This window comes from Leopardus geoffroyi, chromosome D1, assembly GCF_018350155.1.
Source record: "Leopardus geoffroyi isolate Oge1 chromosome D1, O.geoffroyi_Oge1_pat1.0, whole genome shotgun sequence".
NCBI lineage: Eukaryota > Metazoa > Chordata > Mammalia > Carnivora > Felidae > Leopardus > Leopardus geoffroyi.
In genome coordinates this window covers 96,695,622-96,717,937 of record NC_059329.1, presented here as the reverse complement: position 1 = coordinate 96,717,937, position 22,316 = coordinate 96,695,622, and the positions used below count along the sequence as shown (strand labels likewise).

General features: G+C 47.4%; 1 protein-coding gene across 3 annotated transcripts in view; it reads right to left on the bottom strand.

Moving 5' to 3' along the window:
• Nucleotides 1-22,316, bottom strand: part of EXT2 (exostosin glycosyltransferase 2) — a 147,768-nt gene that overhangs the window by 109,435 nt on the left and 16,017 nt on the right. For all 3 annotated transcript variants that reach the window (XM_045485042.1, XM_045485041.1, XM_045485040.1), the window contains exons 4-7: nt 19,508-19,624; nt 10,189-10,384; nt 8,198-8,337; nt 5,386-5,479 (exon numbers count right to left, since the gene is read on the bottom strand). In XM_045485042.1, coding sequence (XP_045340998.1) covers nt 5,386-5,479; nt 8,198-8,337; nt 10,189-10,384; nt 19,508-19,624 — 547 coding nt within the window. The remainder of the gene's footprint in view (nt 1-5,385; nt 5,480-8,197; nt 8,338-10,188; nt 10,385-19,507; nt 19,625-22,316) is intronic.

Genomic DNA, 22,316 nt, shown 5'->3' with positions numbered 1-22,316 from the left:
AAAAGTCATACTCAAACTGATGGTAGGTCTCATTTGGACGTCAGAAATCCAAAATATGAAAAGCAAACAAACACGTACTTCTATGAGTCAAGGAAGTCCGCCATCTTGCCCCGACGCACCCAGGACACGGCAAAGCCTGCGGAGCTGTCTGTCGTCTATCCGTCTATCCAACGTACTGAGAGTCCTATTGTTAAAACAGCTTTCCTGTCTTTGCTCTTCACACTAGATGGCAGATGCCCCATCTCACAGACCCTCCCTTGTAGCCTTGCGCCCTTCAAATTTGTGACTGCTAAGCTACTACGGCTATGGAAACCGGGTAAGTCACTGTGCTGAAATTACATGCAAGTAGGATAAAATACAAGCTTCGGTCTAGAGGCTGTCGTGTGGACAAAGTATGTGACCTCTGGTGTGCACACATTTGGACTCTGTCTGTGTTCTTTTCTGCTTTTTCCTTAGTCATAGCCACACTGGCCACCTAACTATAGTCCTGGTCAGTGAGGGTGCCACAGGCCTGGGGTTTTATTTTCTTAAATGGAAGTGTTTTGTCTTTTTCCCAATCATCCAATTACATCTTCAAGTACTCTGTAGCGGCACGAATATTCGCTATGCTTGGTAGGAAAATATGAAGGCAAAGTGAGACGGGTCAGTGTAACAGACTGAAAAGAAACTGGTATTTTAACTCACCCAAGCTTAAAGGCCAGGGAGAAAAGAAGATGCTGACTGTTTCTGCCACCTCAAAGGCTCCCAGTCAATTGAGTACAAAGAAGAGTTCAAAGGCAAAGCAGGCTCCTGACTTCCACCTCCTAGTGTGGCTGAGGTTAGAGGTCAGTGCTGGTGGAGCCACTGACCAATAAAAGAATGTTTGGAAACTCCACTCAACAGATAAACCAGGGATCCATTTACGCCTTCCTCCCTATCCACACAAACATTTCCAACTATACGGTCCCGTGTCTACCCAGCCTTCCAAGATCCTAGATTGCTTTCTTTTCCACTGTCATTCAAGCGACACTGCGGATATGAACGTTTCTTCTGACTACAGAAAAATATTCAGTTGCATACTGCTTCCTGCCTTCCAGTGTAGGGAAGGTGCTTGATAGGCCTCTCCATCTTTAGGGCCTACCTCAAATGCCACCTCCCCAATAAATCTGTCCCTGACTCCAGCCCATAACTTCTCCCTTCCATTTCAGACCCCTAATGTACTTTGGAAAATGCGCACTGTCTTCTCAACTTTCTTTGTGCTTATGTCCCTATAGCCCCAAGAGAACAAGCCTTTGTGAGTGGGGATCACAGATTTATTATTATCTCCCACCATCTCCCGTTGAAAAAATAATAATTAGTGTTTCACTAAATTAACTAGTTAATTTAGCTCACAGGATGACAAAAGGCCAACTGATATGTTGGCTTGATCCTGTTATAACTCTTACCCTCTACTAACTGAAGGAGCTGGTTTTTAACTACTCTCTCTCTCACACACACATACACACACACACACATAAACCTGTAAGCCCCTAGCTTGTCCAATGCCACATATGCCAGCCCTCTTGTCATTTTTCAGGAGTACATAGTGGAGGCAGAGGTGGTCCTTGTCTTCACAAACCTTAGCTTAACCCTTACTTCCTTTTGCTCTAGCATTGTACTTAACTTTATGGTTGCTTTGATATCATATCTACGGTCAGAAGGCAGATTCACTTTTCCTTGTCAGGCAAAATGTCTCTCCCTTGGTGCGTCCCAATGCCCAGGTCACGATGAGGACTTTCGCCGCTGTGCCCACCAGTTACGCTGTAGCCTCCCTCATCCCGAGCTCTAAGCTACAAAACGTCACTGCGATATTTTCATCGTCAAGATCCCATCCCACAATGTTGGGGTCAGTTCAGAAACTTTAGCTCTGCTCCATCTACAGACAGCAAAAACCCTACACTCGGCACTATTTTTCCTCATCTGAAAGAACAAATCTCTAGAGACTGACTATGAGGACAAGGCCAGTGAGAAGCACCTTAGGATTTCTTGGAAACATTTCAACGGTCCCAAGGAAAAGGAGTCACTTAGAAGTGGATGGAGACCTCTGCTGGCTGCAACTGTCCATGCAGCTCCTCGAGCTTGTTTTCAACTGCTGAGCAAGAAATCAGACTTGCTCAGCCTCAGCTCATTCTGACCTATCAACCAGAGGCTCTAAGGAATCAACGGCTGAGGCAACAGGTTTTCCCCTAAAAGTTTATGCAACTTATCTTACAGAAAGATCTGAATCTGAACCCCCTAAAGAGAACTCACTAGGTATAAAAACTTTCCAGCACCAAGTATGTGCTATTTTTTCACTACTTCTGCCAAGGTCAGGTTAAATCGATGGACAGTAAACAGAGGGCAAAATGACAAACATATCCTGCAAAGCGTCCTACAGAGCAAAGGAACTCTCTCTAATCTGGGATGAGATCATCACCACCAAAAGAACAGTGGTTCCCAATCAAAGCAATGTTGCCCCACATGGGACATTTAGCAATGTCTAGAGACATTTTTGGTTGTCACAACTTGGGAAAAGGGTGTGCTATTGGCCTCTAGTAGTTGAACCTGGTCCTCCTTTCTATCTATCCGGGAATTACTTAACCAGATAATCTCACTTCTAGTTGACATCAGTCCATCTAGGAGCTGGGACTGGGAGAAGAAAAAGGTCACTTTTAGAACACAGGATACTTAGGGAAAGGGGAGCAGGACTACACAGGGGAACGGCAGCAGAGCGCTTTAGAAAGTCTGAAAGCAGCAGAGAAGAAGGGCATCAGAAAGCAGAAGGAAGACTTGGAAAGGGAGGCAGGAAAGTGCCAAGACTGCCTTTCTGTCCAATTACACAAGGTGGGGCAGTCACCACCCCAGGAGGTGACTGGTCCTCAGGCCTAGAGGTGAACAGCAGAGAAGAGATAGCCACGTGGTCATGAATGCTGTCAAGGACAGTGACATTCTTGCTAAGGACGAGAGGTTCACAGAGTTTTGTTTTTTTTTTTTTTTTAATTTTTTTTTTCAACGTTTATTTATTTTTGGGACAGAGAGAGACAGAGCATGAACGGGGGAGGGGCAGAGAGAGAGGGAGACACAGAATCGGAAACAGGCTCCAGGCTCTGAGCCATCAGCCCAGAGCCTGACGCGGGGCTCGAACTCACGGACCGCGAGATCGTGACCTGGCTGAAGTCGGACGCTTAACCGACTGCGCCACCCAGGCGCCCCGAGGTTCACAGAGTTTTTAAACAGATAAATGGGACATGAGAGAGAATCCAGCCATCCCATCATCTCGTAAAGGAGAAAATGAAAGCCCAGGGAGCTCTGGTGACTTACCACTGTCATACAATTCATAAGGACAGAGCCAGGGCTCATACCCAAGTCTTCTGACTCCAAGTATATCTCTCTGAACCCAAATAACCTCAAAGTACCCTATTTTAAATGACCTCTATTCATTCCATCTCCATGGTTCTAGGAGTCTGAGCCCGGACTCAGAAATAACCCGCCGCGCTGGTCTCAGACGTGCGGTTCCCCAGCCAGGCTCTGCGGAATAACAGTGTTCTAGAAGCTGGCCGTAGGAGCTCTGCTCCTAAAACCAAATGATTCTCTTTCCCAACATGACGGTGCAGGGTGCTTACTCGGCCTTCTCCGACTGGAATCTTAAGATGGTATCTGATTTGGCAGATACTCAGTTGTGTTAATAAATCAAGACGCCACAAAAGAAACACAAGGAGCTCAGACAAGAGGACTCTTCTGTGAAAAGGAATATTTTCTTCTATACAAGTTATAGCAACCAGAGATTTAGATGAAGAATCTAGAGATCCCTAGATGGATTTTCTAACTGACTAAACTCAGATGAGGTCAGTAGTTAAATAACAACTGAGAGGCCCAGAAACTTAAAATGGACATGAGCGGGCTGTGAAACTACTACGGGGAGGCTAAAATCAAGTTGTGATTTGTTTTCAAAGCAGAATGCCAGCGTGTTTTACAGATGAGGTTACTGAGGTCCACAGACGGCAAATCCCTGGCCAAGGGCAGAGCCGTGCGCATGCAGTGCAGGCAGTCCAAGGTCAGTGCCTACAGACTAATTACTGCATGATGCCGCCATCCCTTGGTTTAATGAAGAGGGGAGACTCGACACATCCACTAATGTTCACTGCCTCCTAAAACCCAAAAACGACAATTAAGACAAATTTTTAAAAGCAAAGTCATAATCACTCCAAGATAAAGAAAATGAGAGACGAGATGACAGCAATAAAATGCGGAAGCTGAGGGGCAGAACGAGACAGGGTAGCTGACTCTGCAAACCCAAGGGAGCTGCTGAGAAAAATCAGCTGAGAAAAACCTGAGGTCAGCCACTGCGGAACCCCAAGTGGGGGCAAAGATGAGCCAAAAGCAGAAGGACAGACTGAACCTGTACTTACGAAGTGGTCAGAAGCCCAGACCCCGCCCCCCCCACTGGCAGGTGACCACCCTGCCGTCACCCAGACAGAGGCCTGACACCCATTCCCTGGACAAGGTCACGTGCAGGCTCTCTGCCCAGGGTGGGGGTGTCAAACCAAAAGCAGAGGGTACATGGAACAGGTGCATACTTAATGCTGAGTACCTCCAAACCTCGCTCCCACGCATCTCCTACAAAGATAATTTTGACAAAAATAAAAACCTTAAAAATCCATTAAAAAGAAAAGAAACAGAAACAACAAGCACAGTAACAACTTGGGATAGTCTTTTTTCTTTTTTTTTCTTTTTTTTTTTTTTTTGTTTAACTCGCTTGACATTTCAGCCCAACTAAATTCCTTTCTGGAAAGAGAAAAGAAAGGGAAGCAGGGTCACCTGAGGCCCCCAGTGGCGTGCTTCAGACTGTCGAGAGCAGCCCAGGGGAAGGACTATCAGAAGGTGGAAGAGAAACTGGAAAGTGAGGCAGGGGCACGGCACCCGCTCCAGGAGGCAGGGAAGGCCTCTCGGTGAGGAAGCCTCTGGGACCAGGAAGCTGGAACCATAGGCCAGCTGACACGACAACATTCTCCTGGTCAACAGCTGCTCAGAAGCGTCACCTTGAAGCATCCTTGCTTCCAGGGCCGCCTTAGTCACTGTAAGTGGCACCTGCTGTGAACACAACCACCCAAAGGTTCAGCTTTGCGGGCTGAACACACTGCTATGCAAGACCCTGAAAACATGGCAGGCTTACCTCGGGAGAGTTTTCACATCTCTGACAGTTACTATTTCAACCCTCATTTGGTGGAACTCACCGGAGTCTGCTCTCCTCGCTTCAGTGTGGTCAGCCGACACGGTGGAGGCCACAAGCCTCGCTCGCGTGTCAGCTGGGACGTGTACCCCAACCGTGCAAGGCGCCCTTTCGTGCCACCCACGTCACGTCCCCAGCAGGGCTGCCTGGCCTCTTACCTGCCGCTGCATTTCTTCAATCTGTCTTTGGGGGATGCTCTGCAAAATACTGTACGCTTCTGACATCTTTTCTTCTGGCACAACCACAGATGCTCTGGAGACAACGGCAAAACAGTTTACATACACACAGGCCTTCACACAAAGCACTTCCACGTGCATGTCCTGCTGAGCCCCTCCGAGCAGAGACACGAACACCCGCACCCTCCTTCACCCACATTCCCTCCGGTGCGTGCCTCCTCCTCCTCCCCCTCCTCCTCTCCCTCCTCCCCCTCCTCCTCCCCCCCCCCTTCCTCAGCACAGTTCCCGCTTGCTGCCTGCTGCGTGTCCTCACCTCCCTCCACCCCGCCCCCACCCGCGTGCTCCAGTCACACTGGCACCCTTTTGGTCATTTCAACAAACCATGCTCTACCCGCCACGGGGTCTGTGGCTGTGAACTCCCTCCTGCCTGGTATGCTCTCCCTTCTCATACTTGCCCACTCTGAACCAACGAGGACTTTTGGCCTTCAGCTACCTACTCAAATCCATTCGCTTAGTCCGCATGTATTTATGGAGTCCCCGTTACGTGCCAGGTCCTGGGATCACGACGGTGACCACGTAAGACAGAGAAGGCCAGGGCTGAGCACCACAAGAACACCTGTGGGAGAGCATTCCAGGCAGAAGGGCTAACGAGCCAGAGGCCCTGAGGAAGCAGCACGCTGGGAATGCTCTGGCACCAGAAAGGAGGTGAGGGTGGCTAGAGTACAGTAAAGAACAAGGAGGAGACCAGGAGACAAATGCGGGGGGCGGGGAGGGAAGCTCAGCAAAGCCACGGGGCCTTGCAGGCCATTGTAAGGACTCGGCTTCTACTGAGAGAGAAAGCCATTAGAAGGAAGGGTTTAGGAGAGCTGGCATGATCTGACTAAGCTCCAACGGGGTCATTCTGCCTAAGGTGTCAGAAGAAACGGCAGAGAGCAGGAGAACAGCTGGAGACCATCGCAAAATGCAGTAGAAGAGCCGGCAAAAGTGGCTCGGACAGGGCCGGCAGGACTCGCTGGCAGGCTAGATGCCTGGGTGAGAGAGGGACGGCTCCGCGATGACCCACCCATCGTGGCATTTAGCAGGGTTTGCTGTTATATCTGTACAGATGAACTTATCAAAACCCGAAACCCCCTCCCCAACAAAACTAGTCCGTTAGGATGGAAACCACACCTGCTTTCGAACACACACCCTGAGCACGTGGTACCACGTCTGGCACACGGAGCTGGCACTTAGTAAGTCTCTGCTAAGTCAGTCCATGATTTCCACTATACAGATGGGAAAACTGAGGCTCAAAAAAAAATGATTTGACAAGATCACAAAGTTAGCCAGCGATGGTTATCTGAACCCAGGCCTTCTGGCTCCAAATTCAGAGCCCTGCCTCCACTTAACCGTAATTACAACTACCCAAGCCAGTCCGGATTCTCACGAGAGTATCTTTCCAGACTCAGCTCAGGGTCACTGCCTCCACGGAGCCCTCACCAACTCCACTGCCAGTGATGGCGTGTGCGGCCACCTCACCCTTCTCCCAGCATCCCACCCAGCCTGGGCTGCGTCCCCTGACGGTAGCTGGCCGTTATCGGTCTACTTGTCTATCTCCCACCACTAGGCTAGGAGCATCCAGGAGGCAAGGTCTGACCTTGCTCATCTTTGCATCCCCATACCTAACACGGCCCCTGGCAGACAAAGGGCCCTGAACGAATGTTTCCACAGATGCGTGGTCGACTGGCTGTGGCTCTCAGCACTTCTCTAAGATAAACAGAATTACACAGAGCCCTCTTTCAGGCTGAATGAGGCTCCCCCTCTGTTCTGGGCCTCCACTGCCCCCTGTGCAGGCCTCTGCCACAGCACATATCACATGCTATGAGAATTCTCGGTTTGTCCTCCCCACTAGATGCCAGCCTCCTTAGAAGCAGAGACCGCATTGCTTGCAATAGACGTTCCAATAAGTACAAGACGAATGAACGTACACATGAATGAGTGCTACTTAACATTGTTCAAATACCTATTTATGGTAGTCAGACGCGAATAGAAATATCCAAACAGTCGGGAGAGGAGAAAGCAATATCTGAGGCAGTCCAGCCAGAGAGGTAAACACAAAGGCAGCTGATTTTCAATAATCTTCAACTGCCAAAGTCCTAGGGAACAACCTACAACCTAGCGGAACCTACGTTTGTCCATCTGTTCACTGGGACTGTTTCTAAGCTTTTACCCACGTGCAGACACTCCATCTCCAGCTGGTAACATTATGCAAACTCGTTGGTCTCTAAGAGCGGTGGTTCACAACTATGGCTACAAATCACACCCGCGGAGCTTCAAGTACAGCGTTCCTGAGGATGAGGCCCAGGCATCTTTTAAAGTCCTTCAGGTGAGTATGCACTGCAGTTATAATGGAGAGCCACTGCTCTTGACCAAGGGTTGCTAAACATCTTAGATAAGAAGCTAGGTAAGTAATATCTTACGCTTTGTGGGCCAGAGAATCTCTGCTGCAACTACTCAGCTCTGCCACCATAGCACAAAAACAACCAGCAGATAATATGCAAATGAATGGGTGTGGATGTGTTTCAATAAAACTTTATTTACAAGACCTGGCAGCTTCCCATATCTGACCCAAAGGCCTCAGTTTGCGAACCCCTGCTCTAGGCCAACAGACGGACTCTTCTGATGGAAAATACAGCACGATAATCTAAAGGAGTAGTTTTCAAACCTAGGTATGCATTACAGTTACCTAAGGGGCTCTCCGAATCCCATACACACAGAGCCACTGGTATAAAGTTTACCAGAAGGAAACACTCACCTCTTCCAGTCAAGAACTTCCGAGAAAGGCAAAACGTAAGAGTCTGCAATGACAACAGGGACACAGCCGGCGCGTAAAACGTCACTCAGTACCGCCTGGCCCAGCCGAGCACCTCGAAGGACCACACAGAAAGTGGCCTCCTGCAGGAACACAAGCAGAGGTAGGAGATTACACGCCAGTTTCGCCAATCCGCTTGCTCTGATCGCGGCAGACCACCTTCTCCCAAGGGCTGAGGCCAAGCAACACTGAGACATCCTGGTGGAAAATGCCAACAGGTAACAGTTCACCCCAGTGGAACCTGAAAAGCTGCACCGGCTGCAATGCTTCTGTGCTATGTCACTGCCTCCACTGGCAGCATCTGAAATGTCCGAAACCAAAGCCCAAGTCTTCCTCTGGGCACTCAAGAGTGTGACCTCCCACAGCCCGGTCCCCTGCAGCCCTAGTGTGTGATGCAAACACACCGTGGCACGGTGGCTGAGCGTGGCTTACAGTGCCTACCTCAGCCTACCTCGTCACGGGATTACGTTGTCTGGGCATTCCGGGCTCCCTCGAGGACCCCCTAGAGGGAAGCCGCAAACTCTCCTTTCATCTTTCTACCCCTCGTGGCATCTAGCGGTGTGCTTTGCACACAGAAGATGTTCATTTCGTGAATGCAATGCCTTTGAAAACATACTATGACAAATAGGTTCCCGTAGAACAATAAATCAAACAGAAAGCAAAATCAAAAAATGTCTTCTCCCTTCACTCCCTCAAGCCTAGTCAAAGTGGAGAACATTTTGGAAAATAAAAGACATGCAGGAGAACAAGCAGTTGCAGCAGGTAAACCAAAGTAAGAAATGATCCTATCTCCAACACTTAGTTTCTCCCAGTGCTTGCCCCTTCGGGAGGGGGAAAAAAAAAAAAGATAAAAAGCAAAAAAAAAAAAAAAAAACAAAACCCACTGTTTAACCTTTACAGCTAGAGTAAAAGAAAGTCCAGAAAAAAAATATAAAGAAACTCCTCTGGGAATAAATGAGAAAGCAGGGCGAGGGCTGAAGAAGACAATGCATCATGGCGCCCGGAGTGCAGGTGGACAGCTCAGCCTGCCCCGAAGAGTCGGCATCCAGATGTGGACACGCACGCCGATAACCATTTTTCCTGTCTAGACAAAGGTTACTAGAAATACTCCCACTCGCATCACCACTGCTATCAGTCAGACATTCCACAGGACATGCAGCACTTTTTGAGAGAAAGTATTTTAACAATCTCAGCATGGGCCAGTTCTCTGTGGAGATTTAAAAAAAAAAAAAAAAAGTCACACCAGCTCCTTGCTATTTCTCCTTGAGCTATTTTAAATATTTCAGTGAAAAAAACTCACTTTCTCCTTTCCTAGCCCCCCTCCCCCGCTCCCGGCCCTTGGAATGTCAAGCATCCTGCTTATGCTTAAAACATCCCCAAAGGACCACTCTGCCCATGGCTAAGGAAGTACTGCCAGGCCCGGGACCAAGCAAAGGACACACTAATAGCAGGACATGCCAAGGGTGGCAAAACACCAACGGACAAGACAGTAACAAAAAATGAAAAGCTCCCACTCCCAGCAAAAGCCGACTGCGGCCTTGTGGGCCAGCATGGCAGGGGATACAAGCAGCCTCCTGAAAGAAGGAAATTTCCCTGGACGGGCTTGTGAAGACAAGGGTACAAGTAAAATACATGTGCCCGCTTTGTCCGTGTGGCTTCTTTGCAAATCCATCAGATTTGCGATTCCGAAATATGATGAACACCGGAAAGGAGGAGGGATGCGCACAGGCCAAGCGGCTGCACACCAACAACGTGGCAGGCATGGACGCGCCCGCAGGCCTGCGTGTCCGGTAAGGAGCAGCACTACGTCCTCCTCTTCTCCCCTTGGGTAGTTCTCCCAGCCGCGTGTGGAAACCAGCCTCTTGCGCTGGGGTGCACGTGACTCTGTGGAAGTGACCTCTCCCAAGCCTCAAGAGACGATGACGGACACTCACCTGCAGCACCTGGGGGTAATCGAAGACCTGGTGCTTGTGGCAGCGCCTACGGACGGAGAGGACGCCCTCTGAGAGGTTGGTGCACTTATCCAGGACTAACACCGCCTCCCCGTGTCTGGCTTGGAGGGCCTCCAGGTCTTCTCTGTACTCGGGGTGGACAGCCATCTGAGAGGACAGGAGGAAGTACCGCCGGGGACTGCGAGAGAGGAAAGAGGGTGACTGCGACGCTGCCGCCGGCATGCTGGTCAAAGTGAGACAAACTCTGGCGTTAAACCTACGGCAGGAGGGGTGTCCTCACCAGGCTTCACACCCCTCGATTTTCTGGGAAATTATACTCTGTAGCATTGCTGAATATTTACAATATCATACCCTGTCAGAATGTAAGGTACGGCTCATTCATGTGCTGAAATCTTACGCAATCATTAAAGGTTTTATTTGGGATAAGTTCTTCACGTTTTGAGGAAAGGCTTATAATATGCCAAGCTTGGAGAGCATACCATAAATATGTGTATGCGTGTGTGTGGGAAAAGAGAGAAACTGACTGGATGGCTATTTGCAAGAAGCATCAACATATTATCATTAGCTATATCTGAGGTCTCTGATCTGAGAAAGAACCAACAGCTGCCTGCATCCTTCAAACAGGAAGGAAGACAAACAATGGGCAGTAGTGGCTATAAAACCGGAAGAGCTGGGGCGCCTGGGTGGCTCAGTCAGTTGAGCGTCCGACCTCGGCTCAGGTCATGATCTCACTGGTTTGTGGGTTCTAGCCCCGCATCGGGCTCTGTGCTGACAGCTCAGAGCCTGCAGCCTGCTTCGGATTCTGTGTCTCCTTCTCTCTCTGCCCCTCCCTCACTTGTGCTCTGTCTCTCTCTGTCTCTTAAAAATAAATAAATGTAAAAAAAACAAAACAAAACAAAACAAAAAACGGAAGAGGTGAAGGACTGCTTCCGGGTGCTGAATGGCTTCCTCATGCTACAGAGATGCTGCAGGGAAGAGAGGCCCATGTCCAGAGCCACCTGGACACAGGAAGACGGAATTGGTAGTTGAGAGCAAGTGGAAAAAACTATCTTCACCAAAGTATGGAACCAGTCTTAACATCTGGATAGCAAGGACATCTAAAAGAAAATGGAGTGAAGAAAGGATTTCCATGGGTCTAGTACCATTTAGATCTCCACAAGAGTCAAAAACATGAATACAAAGTTCATAAGCCAGAAGTTACGGGGGAGATTTGAGGAAGACCAGATGGTAATTCTCTCCTGGAAGGCAAGACTCCTACAGAGCGGAGAGGTTCCAGAGCATAAACACTACATAGGTTGAGGAACCACTAGTGATCACCAACAAAGACATAAATAATATAAAGCAGGTTCCAGGAAGAAGTGAAGCACCCATTAAACCTAGAAGCAGCAGTCACATGAATCTACCCCCAATGGTCTACACCAGGGGAAGTCCCAGGGGTTGGTAGATCTCACAGGCAATGCCACCAGGCAAGCTGATATGAGTATGCACATAAGAAAGGACCAAAACCTATACTCTATGACCCCATTCTCTCTCTCTCTCTCTCTGTCTCTCTCTCTTCTTGCTTTGAGAGAATGGAAGGGTTATTGTTTTTTCAGTTTCTCAGACTTACTTGGAGGTTCTAGCTAGAGAACACCTAACCCACTAAGAACAACCCATCCTGAAACTGAAAATCATGTTTTACCCAGCGCTGAACTTCAGGTCCCAGACACATAGAGCAATGAGTGGAGAAGGGGAACCCTCACCTCACCAGCCAGATCAGCTAAAGAAACTCCAGAGAACAGAGCAACGCATACCACAGCCAGATTGCTTTCAAATCCTCAGAACCATTTCTTTAAGCAGCTAAACTGAAAGCAAAGGGTACTTCCCATGCCACAGTTAGGAAAGAAAGGGATGCACGCATTCCTAAAACCTCACTGTCTAATAGCAATTAGCCACATGAGGCCATTTAAAAAAATTTTTTTTAATGTTTATTTATGAGAGAGAGAGAGAGACAGAGAGAGACAGATCGTGGGCAGGGGAGGGGCAGAGAGAGAGAGAGACAGAATCTGAAGCAGGCTCCAGGCTCTGAGCTGTCAACACAGAGCCCGATATGGTGTTGGAACTCACGAACCGTGAGATCATGTCCCAGGCCGAAGTCAGATGCTTAACCGACTGAGCCACCCAGACGTCCTGAGGCCATTTAAGTAAAACATAAAATTCAGTTCCTCAGTCACACTAGCCACATTTCAAATTGTCAATGGCCATACGTGGCTAGTGGGTACCTAACAGCTCAAATACAGATGGTCTCCCCACCGCAGAAAGGTCTATTTGATAGAGTGGCCCTCAATGGTTGTTCAGACCCAGAAACCAGGGGAAAAGTAAGTGGAGATAAGAAAGACGTGGAAGAGCAATCCATGGGGAAGTGAGTTTGGATCAGCTGCACAGATCGGTTCCTGTCATCCCGGACAACTTCCCCCTAAGTTATAATTTATTGAACAATATGCTGAATATATATAGTTAAAAGTATTCCTTCTAGACACTGAAATGGACTCTTGGATTCTATGTTCAGCCCTGAGCCTCAATAATTTTTCTTTTGTAAAAGCATTAATTTTCAGGGGCGCCTGACTGGCTCAGTCAGTTAAGCATCCGACACTTGATTTCGGCTCAGGTCATGATCTCATAGTTGTGAGTTTGAGTCCCGCATCAGGCTCTGCACTGACAGTGCATAGCTTGTTTGGGATTCTCTCTCTCTCTCTCTCTCTCTCTCTCTCTCTCTGCCCCTCCCCTGCTCGCACCTCCCTCTCTTTCTCAAAATACATAAACTTTTTTTAAAAAGTATTAACTTTCAGAGGGATGACGTTGTGATGGAAAGATCACATATAAGAGCACCTGCAGATCATTGTGAAGTGAATACCATCTACTTTGAAATTATTTCTGTAATCAAACTTGTCTATTTAAACAAGAGAAAGATTTATAGGCAAAAATCACAAGACAAGCAGGGTTTAAAAACATCTTAACACTTAAAGCTATTTGAAAATGAAATGGACTGGGTTTTTTTTTATTTCAAATCAGAAAAATTTTCATTAACAAGTTATAGTGCCATGCATCAAGTTAGAGCTAAATGGCCTTTAAAGGTCTTTCCAGTTCCTAAGACACTGGTTCTATGATGGATCTCATCGGGCACTGATACTTGCCAGATGTTTCTAGGGACTTTCTATTTAAGTCGAGCTGCTGGCATAAAACTGGCAGGCTCTATGCCATCTAGAGTAAGAAGAGACACACTGGCATCCAGGAGGGTGTCCATGCAGAAGGGCGCAGAGTGTTGGGAGTTCTAGAGAGAAAAGGGTGTTTCTATTTCCGCATGGCGTGTGTGGGGACAGAAATGGCCCACACAGAGTGTTGGAGCCTTTCCCCACAAAGGTTTTCACCCCAGTGAAGGCTTCTACTTAGGGAAGAGCTGGGAGGTGGCTCAATGCAGGGTATGAGAGTCCTACAAGGGTACCCGATTCTGCACTGGGGGCAGGGGTGAAGGTAGCCATGACAACCCAGTGGGATGCTGGAGAACAAGCGAGGTTAGCAGGCCGTGTGGGAATCCCAGGACAGAGCGTTAGAGCCTGGTCAGGCTGAAAAGGGTGCCATGTTTGTGGGGAGGATGATAGCAACAGTCCCATCATCCCAGTGTGGGGTGCTGGAACCCAAGAAGGCTGAGGAGGGTATCTGCTGGGGCAGGTGGGAAGGAGACAGCAGCAAGAGCCAACATGGGGGAGTCAGTGTCTGAGTAGGGCCGAAGAGGGCACCGTGCAGTGATGGAGGCAGTGGCAGCACAGAACTTTGGTTACGTGGAGGGTTGATCAAATAAGTGAAGATATTGAGGATAATGGGAGCCAGATTTCTCACTGTCTGAGAACGGAGTTACAAACACGCAAAAAGAGAAGACCGGAAGGCTCGTGCGGTGCTGGGTGGAACTGGAGATACTGATAGGAACGCACGTAGATCACATAGAGACCACCCACCCAGGTGGATACAGGAAAAAATACAGACGCTAGTGTGTGGTGCTCCAAGAAGCTCCTGAGGAGAGGACTCTGGTTGAGGTTTCGCTGTTGAGAAACAAAGTTCTATTTTAGACGTTCGGTTGCCAGGATCACCGGATCCCTACTCTACCATTACTGCATTTTCAACATAAATGTGCAGATGTGCACAGAGTCTAAAAATGTTCCCTCTGCTTGCCGGCTCTCCCTGACCTGACAGATGGTTGATGGGGTGTGTGCCCATTTTAGTTCTAAGCAAACAAAATGTTAAGGTGGACTTGTTTTTCTTTTAAGGACTAGAATTACTAGCTATGACTTTCATGTTTCCTCCCAGCAGCGCTGAAATCTAAGTTTAAGTAAAATCATGCTGAGAACTTGAAGTCTCCCTCAATAGTAACAGTTGTAAACTCCCAATTTAGTTCCTTTTAGAAAGAAAATGACAAGAATTCCAGCTGAGACCGGCACAGCTGTGAGAAGAAGCTATCAATAGCAACAATCCTCAGCTTCCCATTGAAAAAATATTGAGAGAGATTTAAAATAAAAATAAAAACAAAGCTCTCACTACTCTATGTAGCCCTCAAGAGATGTGGGAATCCCCTTGAAAAGCAACTCTCACCAAGAGCAACAAATCCGAAGCACGGCCATGAGGTCACCTCCCTGCCTCCTCCCTCCCAGGTCCCTGGACAGGCTGATGAGTCTGGAGCCTGCTTTTGCCCTTTGTTGTTTTTTCCTTCTTCTCCTCCCTCTCCTCCTCCTTCTTTTCTTCTTTTCAGAGACAAGGGAACTGCAAGCTGGAGGGAACACAAGTGTGGGTCGGGCTGAGCTCTAGAAATCCACCAACTGGCCAGCAGAGGGAGGATCGTGCCCCAGGCAGCCTTTAGCTTTTTCCCTGCTCCTTGAAGATCTACTTTCTTCCATCTAGCTACTGAGTGCAGAATTTCACACTCTGACATCTAGTGATCTGGTTAAAGATCTTAATTTCAATCTTGATACACGTAAAAACTAGGGAGGTGTCGTTACTGAGAAAATAGCCACCAGCAGCAGTTTAAATCTCTGAAAAGTAATCGCCTGAAAATAATTTTTACTCTTTAGAGGTGGTTTGTTCTCCTTTGTTTTCACTAAATCTTTTCTTTTCGGTAGGTTTTTGCCCCTAGGTCAAATCTGAAGGGAAGGAAGAGTCCTAAGAGAGCTGGGTTACACACTAGAGAGATTAGTGAATAAAGAGAGTAGCGTTCAAGCAGTCTTTTTTTAAATTTTTTTTTTTCAACGTTTATTTATTTTTGGGACAGAGAGAGACAGAGCATGAACGGGGGAGGGGCAGAGAGAGAGGGAGACACAGAATCAGAAACAGGCTCCAGGCTCTGAGCCATCAGCCCAGAGCCTGACGCGGGGCTCGAACTCACGGACCGCGAGATCATGACCTGGGTGAAGTCGGACGCTTAGCCGACTGCGCCACCCAGGCGCCCCGAAGTAGTCTTAAGGAAACGCGGCCCAGAGTCAGCCGTGCTGACAGGACAGACCCGGGCCCCAGCCGCTCGTCTTGGCCTCAGCCAGGCTTTCTCTGCAGCAGACTGTTGCCATGTGGGCCCCGGAGTCTTTGTTGCAGTGTGTGCGCTACAGAGGTTTACTGGCACCCCCGGCCTCCACCCACTGGCCGCCAGGAGCACCCCGCGCAGAACAGAGTCAACACAGCAGGCCTGACTACTCTTCGAGGCTGGCTCTTGGCTGGTGTATGGGAATGCTGATTTTGGGAGAGTTCCCACCCTCCCCCGAACCGAGAGGAGTGGCTTACCGGGCCCGAACTGTACAAACAATATGGCTTATGCCGAACACCTGCTTTCCTTCTGGAAATCTGAAACGGGGGCACGTGTCAAGCAGAGACTGCATGTGATTCACTCCCAATGAAAACTGCGGGCACGGAGAGTCTCTAACGAGTCCCCGGTAAGTGACATTTCATGCCTGCTGTCACCACTTGCCCATCCTGTGTGACGGTGTGACACCAATGGGGAGAGGGCCTTTGATACCTGCACCTAGTTTCCTTGGGCTTCACCCCACGTACCTTTTCCCTTTGCTGACTATGCTCTGTCTCCTTCTGCTACAGTCATAGCCACGAGTAGGACTACATACCGAGTCCTGAGCTCTCCTGGCAAATCATCGAAATCGGAGGTGGTCTAGGGGACCCCTGACACACACACTCCTCAGTCACGACAGTCAAAAAGGCTCCACAGACTGCCAAATATCCCCGGGGAGATAAAATCAACCCCTCCGATGTTGAGAACCGCTCATCCGGCCATGCTTGGTCCAGATAGGCCTTCAATAAAGGTTTGATTAGAACTGAAGTGAACGGAATTAAACGGTTTCCAAAACAACTTCACGGGGAAAAAAAAAGGCAAAGGGTTAAAAATCAACTTTCAAAAATCACACAGCTGATTTAAATTTAAATGTTCGCAGAAGCAACAGAGAAGATAAATCTTTTTTCTAAGTTCAGTGGACTTTTCTCTACTATCATAGTTTCATATTATAGTATCCATCATAATATATTTATATTATGCTAATATCTATTATATCTACTGCTACATAAAGATGCCAAATTAAGATCCGAGATACATGACAGAAATTTGTACCACCCCAACAGGTACCAGCTAGGCCGGTACCTTCTCATCAGAGGAAAATCCAGTCTCAAAACACAGCACCAACTGCATACTTCTCTCCAGTCTACAAATCCTCTATAAGATTTTGTATTTTCATCTTGATGATGATCCAAAAAAAATTAGTAGAGGCATATTTTTGCTCATGTTTAGTGATAAATACTGCTAAGAGTTTTTCAATGTCCAGGGCACCTGGATGGCGCAGCTGGTTAAGCATCCAACTTTGGCTCAGATCACGATCTCACAGTTCATGAGTCCGAACCTCACGTCGGGCTCTGTGCTGACAGAGCAGAGCCTGGAGAATGCTTCAGATTCTGTGTCTCCCTCTCTGCCCCTCCGCTGCTCACACTCGGTCTCTCTCTCAAAAATAAATATTAAAGGGGCGCCTGGGTGGCGCAGTCGGTTAAGCGTCCGACTTCAGCCAGGTCACGATCTCGCGGTCCGTGAGTTCGAGCCCCGCGTCGGGCTCTGGGCTGATGGCTCAGAGCCTGGAGCCTGTTTCCGATTCTGTGTCTCCCTCTCTCTCTGCCCCTCCCCTGTTCATGCTCTGTCTCTCTCTGTCCCAAAAATAAATAAACATTGAAAAAAAAAATTTTTTTTTAAATAAAAAATAAATAAATATTAAAAAAAACATTAAAAAAACCCACAAAACTTGTATACACATATTGATAGCAGCATTATTAAGAATAGCTAAAAAGTGGAAATAACCCAAATGTCCATCAACTTATAAAAGGATAAACAAAATGTGGTATATCCATATGACAAAACAGTATTCAGCCAAAAAAGGAATAAAGCGTGGATTCCGTGCTACAAAATGGATAAACCCTGAAAGTGTTATGCTGGGTGAAAAGAGACACAAAAGGCCACACGTTATATGACTATATTTTTAGGAAATGTCCGGAATGGGCAAATCCACAGAGAAGGAAGGTAGCTGAGCAATTGCTGTTGGGGGTAGAGGGTGTGAAGTTTGAGGGCAGGGACAGAAAAGTGGCTGCTAACAGGTATGGGGCTTATTTTGGGGGTGATGAAATGTTCTGTAATGAGACAGCAGTGATGACAGTTGTACAAGTTCACAAATACACTAAAAACCACTGAACTGTATCAAATCAGCAGTTGTATACCTTAAATTTACCTACCGTTATATGTCCACTATATCTCATTTAAAAATAAACCCACTGAAGTATATTCTTTAAAAGAGTGAACTTTATGGTAACTGAATTACATCTCGATAAAAAAATAACAAAATAACAAAACAAAAAGTCAACTCTGGAAGTCACTAACAGAAAAATCCGGAAAGTTGATCTAGGCAAGAAGTTCATGAACTATTTAGTCTTTCTTGGCACTTGCCTAAAGATAGAAAAACATTTCAATCTTGTCTAAATAACAAAATTTGCTATGTCTAAAGAAAGTTTCAGAATTTGATCACCAGGCCACATAGTAGGACACACATACACAGGAGAATCCATAAAGGCTTCTAAGGGGAAGTCTGAGATGCTTTGCAAACTATTTCCTTGACACTCATTTCTGTGACCAAATGCTACGTGTGGGTTTTTAAATCTCCCCCTGTATGAGATTTCTAGTGTGGCAATGCACAAATCCATCACTTTCATACCTGAGCACTTGGCACACAGAATACTATTCTGACCATATTTGTTTAAAGCTTACTGAGATTCTCACTGTGAATTAGCACAATTTTAAATATACTACCTCAAAAAAGGCTACACAAGATGTCCTGCACGTCCATGCTGTCAGCTCTTTCCATTTACCCACTCACATGTCAACAATATGAGCCAATCATGCGCCAGGCACAGCGAACATGGCTATTAAAAAACAGATCTGGCACCAGAATCCAAAATCCCCAGCGGAGAGGCTGCGAGCAAGCCGTTACGACGTGGCCTCGTGAGTGGCACACGACCGCTCTTGGCGCATAAGGCAGAAGAGCCATTCCAGGGCTAGCAAAGTGGTGAGAGGTACTCCAGTGAAACCCAAAGGACAGGCAGGTGATCAGTCTGATGAAAATAAGGAAAAAGACCTCCAGACAGTGGAGAATATCTGCAACCCAGAAAAACCGAGACAGCAAAGCTCATCCTGAGAAAAGAACTAAAAGGGGGAAAAAAAATCTAGAGACAGAGAGACTGGTCACATGCCAGAGGGTCTTGAAAGACATTTTAAGGGATCTGGGCTTTATCCAAAGGGAAACGGGAAGTCAACAATCAGGTTGTCGGGGCAGCAAGACTAGAGGCAGGGAAACGCAACAGGGGTCCATTTCCACAATCCACAGGAGAGACGACAGTAACCTGGTGTGCGGGGGAGCAGAGCAGATGGAGAAATAGGGCAGAGCTAAGACATATTTAGGAGGCAGAATCAATAGGACTTACTCTTCTGGTACAGGAAGTAAGGGAAGGAAGGAGTCAAGGACATCACAGCGATTCCAGATTGGAAAGCTGGGTACACAGCACGGTACATTCACCGAGCCAGAGAAAAGCGGAGGACAAACAGGACTGGGGGCGGGGGGCGGGGGGCAGGGGGCAGATGACAGACTCCAAGACACTGGCTTGTAACCGAGGCTTCAGCTGCTGTGATACCCACCACGCTGAACCTGGTCAGCATCTCACAGCACACCCGGCTGAGCTGAATGCACCTTACCCCGGTCCTTTCTCTGGAAGCTCCACCTCAGCTGACAGCGGACTGTAGACGGGAATGCTGACATCGTAGCCTTGCCGGTAAGTCCATGTAGAAAAGCCACCACCAGCCAATAGAGCCCTGAAAGGAAAGGATTTTGTCAAACAATGAGAAAAGAAGCCCTTCATTCTGATAAGCTCTGTGAGAAGGGATAGAAGAATTGAGTCTTAATATTATCGTATCAACAAAAACTTGTTTACTGGCCCAGTCTTCTATAAAGACACAGTGCTACGTGTTTGACACTCACATCTCCTGGACATCAGCTGCATTCTATCCCTGAGTCATCGGCCTTCTTCTGGAGTCCTAGGTAGTCTTTCCTTATTTTCCATTTTATAAAACACATCACAGCCCAGAGGACACCCTCTGAACAGCCCCTCTGCCTCCCTATTCAGATCCCATTCGCCTCTCCCCAAAGTCATTCGCAACATTCACGACAGCAGGAATAAACTATAGGTCTGCATGGGAAGACTGTCCGGGGCGGTCACTTACCCACCCTCTGGCCCAAATCTCAGGAGACAGTGGACACAGAGAGCAGCAGTGACAGCCAAGTATCTGGTCCCATGCAACTGCTGCCCCAGGCAGGTCCTTCAGTGTCGTCCAAGAGCTGCGTGTGGATCATGTAGCCTCCACCAGCTCTCGCCATCCATTCCAGCTACTCAGTCCCCATTCAGGAAGCAAGAATCCAGGACGACCTTTACTGCTTCTCTTGCAGTTTGCATGTACTAGCTTTTATTCTCCTTAATTAGAAAGCTGTGAACACACTGCTTTAATTGGATCCAGCAAGTAGTGCGGTGACACTTCATCAGAGAGAGGAAGCAGGTGTATATCACACCAACTTTGACTGTTACTCTGTCCCTGGGGCCCCAAACCCATCAAAATCACCTACCGGGGCAGAGTTTTGCCAATTCCACGCACTGCACAGTCTGAGCCAAAATGTCTGAGCTGAGAAACCACACTTTTTGCAATATTGATTGCTACCAATCCTTTCCCTGCCCTGATGACAACCTACATTCCCTTCTAACATGACCAGTTTAAGTTCAAAGATTTTCCAACCACCCCTGGAAATCCCAATCTGTTTGTTTAAGCTTTATGAAACCAAGAATTGGTTAGTGAGGTAATGTGCAGGCTAAAAACCTCTCCAGCTGCCAGTCTACTCTGTAAAACTTAATGACTATCCTTAGTACCAACATACGGTCTTATTTTTCCTGATTAGCATTCAGTAATGAATCCATCCAACATGAATTTGGGCCAGTTCCACAACAGCACGCGGACTGTATGGGGCCCCATGACCTATGCACAGAGAAACAAACATAGATCCAATATGGGGGCACCAGGCAGTCCAGGTAAGCCAGGGTGGTAGGTGGTTAGGTAATTACAGCCACAGCCCCAGAGGAGAGGGGAATGTGTATGTGGCAAGAAAGGAAGCAGGTGTGCATCACACCAACTTTTCCTATAATTCTGTCCCTGGGGTCCCAACTGTTACTCTGTTCCAGGAGAGTAGGGTGGGGGTTATGCACTGGTAGGAGGAAAGCATGCCATCTGAAGCATGGCTTACGTCACACATCATACACTCAAGATCTCCACTTGTGACCTCGGCAAGAGCCAGGATTGCAATCAGTCAAACAGACCTCATGCCAGCCCTGCTGCTGCTAAGACTGCAAGTCCCTATATCGTCTTCTGCCAAGCCCTCCATAATATTATAATGGAGACAATACAGTAAGCTTCCCTTGCTTTACAGAACATGTGTTTTACATTGAGGGAAAAGCACAGTTCTGAAAAGCACATTCTGTTTTCCCATTATGTATCCCTAAAATCAGAGATCAGTTCCAAAGCTGCAAGAGAGTGAAGAGAAAACTTGCAGCTACACAAGTATTAATCTGATGATCAGACTCATGCCAGGCCAAGTGTTATGTCACTGAAAGTGTCCTCTAGCATTTTTAGCATGTGGCAGGCTTTTCTGAAGCTATAGGACAGCTCTTCTATCTATCACCAAGCCACCTGCTCCACTCATGCACTCCACCGTCCCCACTCTGATCTGTCCTCAGATGTTCCCCCAGCTTTCCTCCTCCTGAGTGTCGGCAGGGCCTAAACACAGTTCGTCTGCAAGGTCAACCTTTCCATGTAATCAGGCCTGCAAATTCCTCAAATATAAAGCTTCAAATTTCGTAAAGAAAAAAAACAAAACAAAAACTGACCAATTCTATTAGTCATCCTTACTTGTTTACTGAATCAAACAAACTGTAAAAACATATGTGAGACAAGTAAATCTGAACAATGGCTAGATATCTGGTGATATTAGATTCCTATTAATTTTTTAGGTGCAGAAATAGTACTATAGTTATATATATTTTTAAATCCCTTATGCAGAGATTCAAATGGAAATATTTATAGATAAAATGATACAATGTCTGGGATTTGCTTCTTGATAATCAGGTGGGGCAGGGGTAGGAGTACAGATGAATGGAGACCAGCCTCGAGATGACGATTACTAAAGCTGGACAGGGACACACGGGTTCACTGTGCTAGTCTGTTTTATTTATTTTTTATTTTATTTTTTTTTTTTAGAGAGAGAGAGAGAAAGCACAAGCTGGAGGGAGGGACAGAGGGACAGAGAGAGGGGGGGGGGGGGGAGAGAGAGAGAGAGAGGGCGGGGGAGAGAGAGAGAGAGAGAGAGAGAGAGAGAGAGAGAGAATCTTAAGCAGGCTCCACACTCAGTGTGGAGCCATACACAGGGCCCAATCCAATGACCTGGGATCCTGAGCGGAAATCAAGA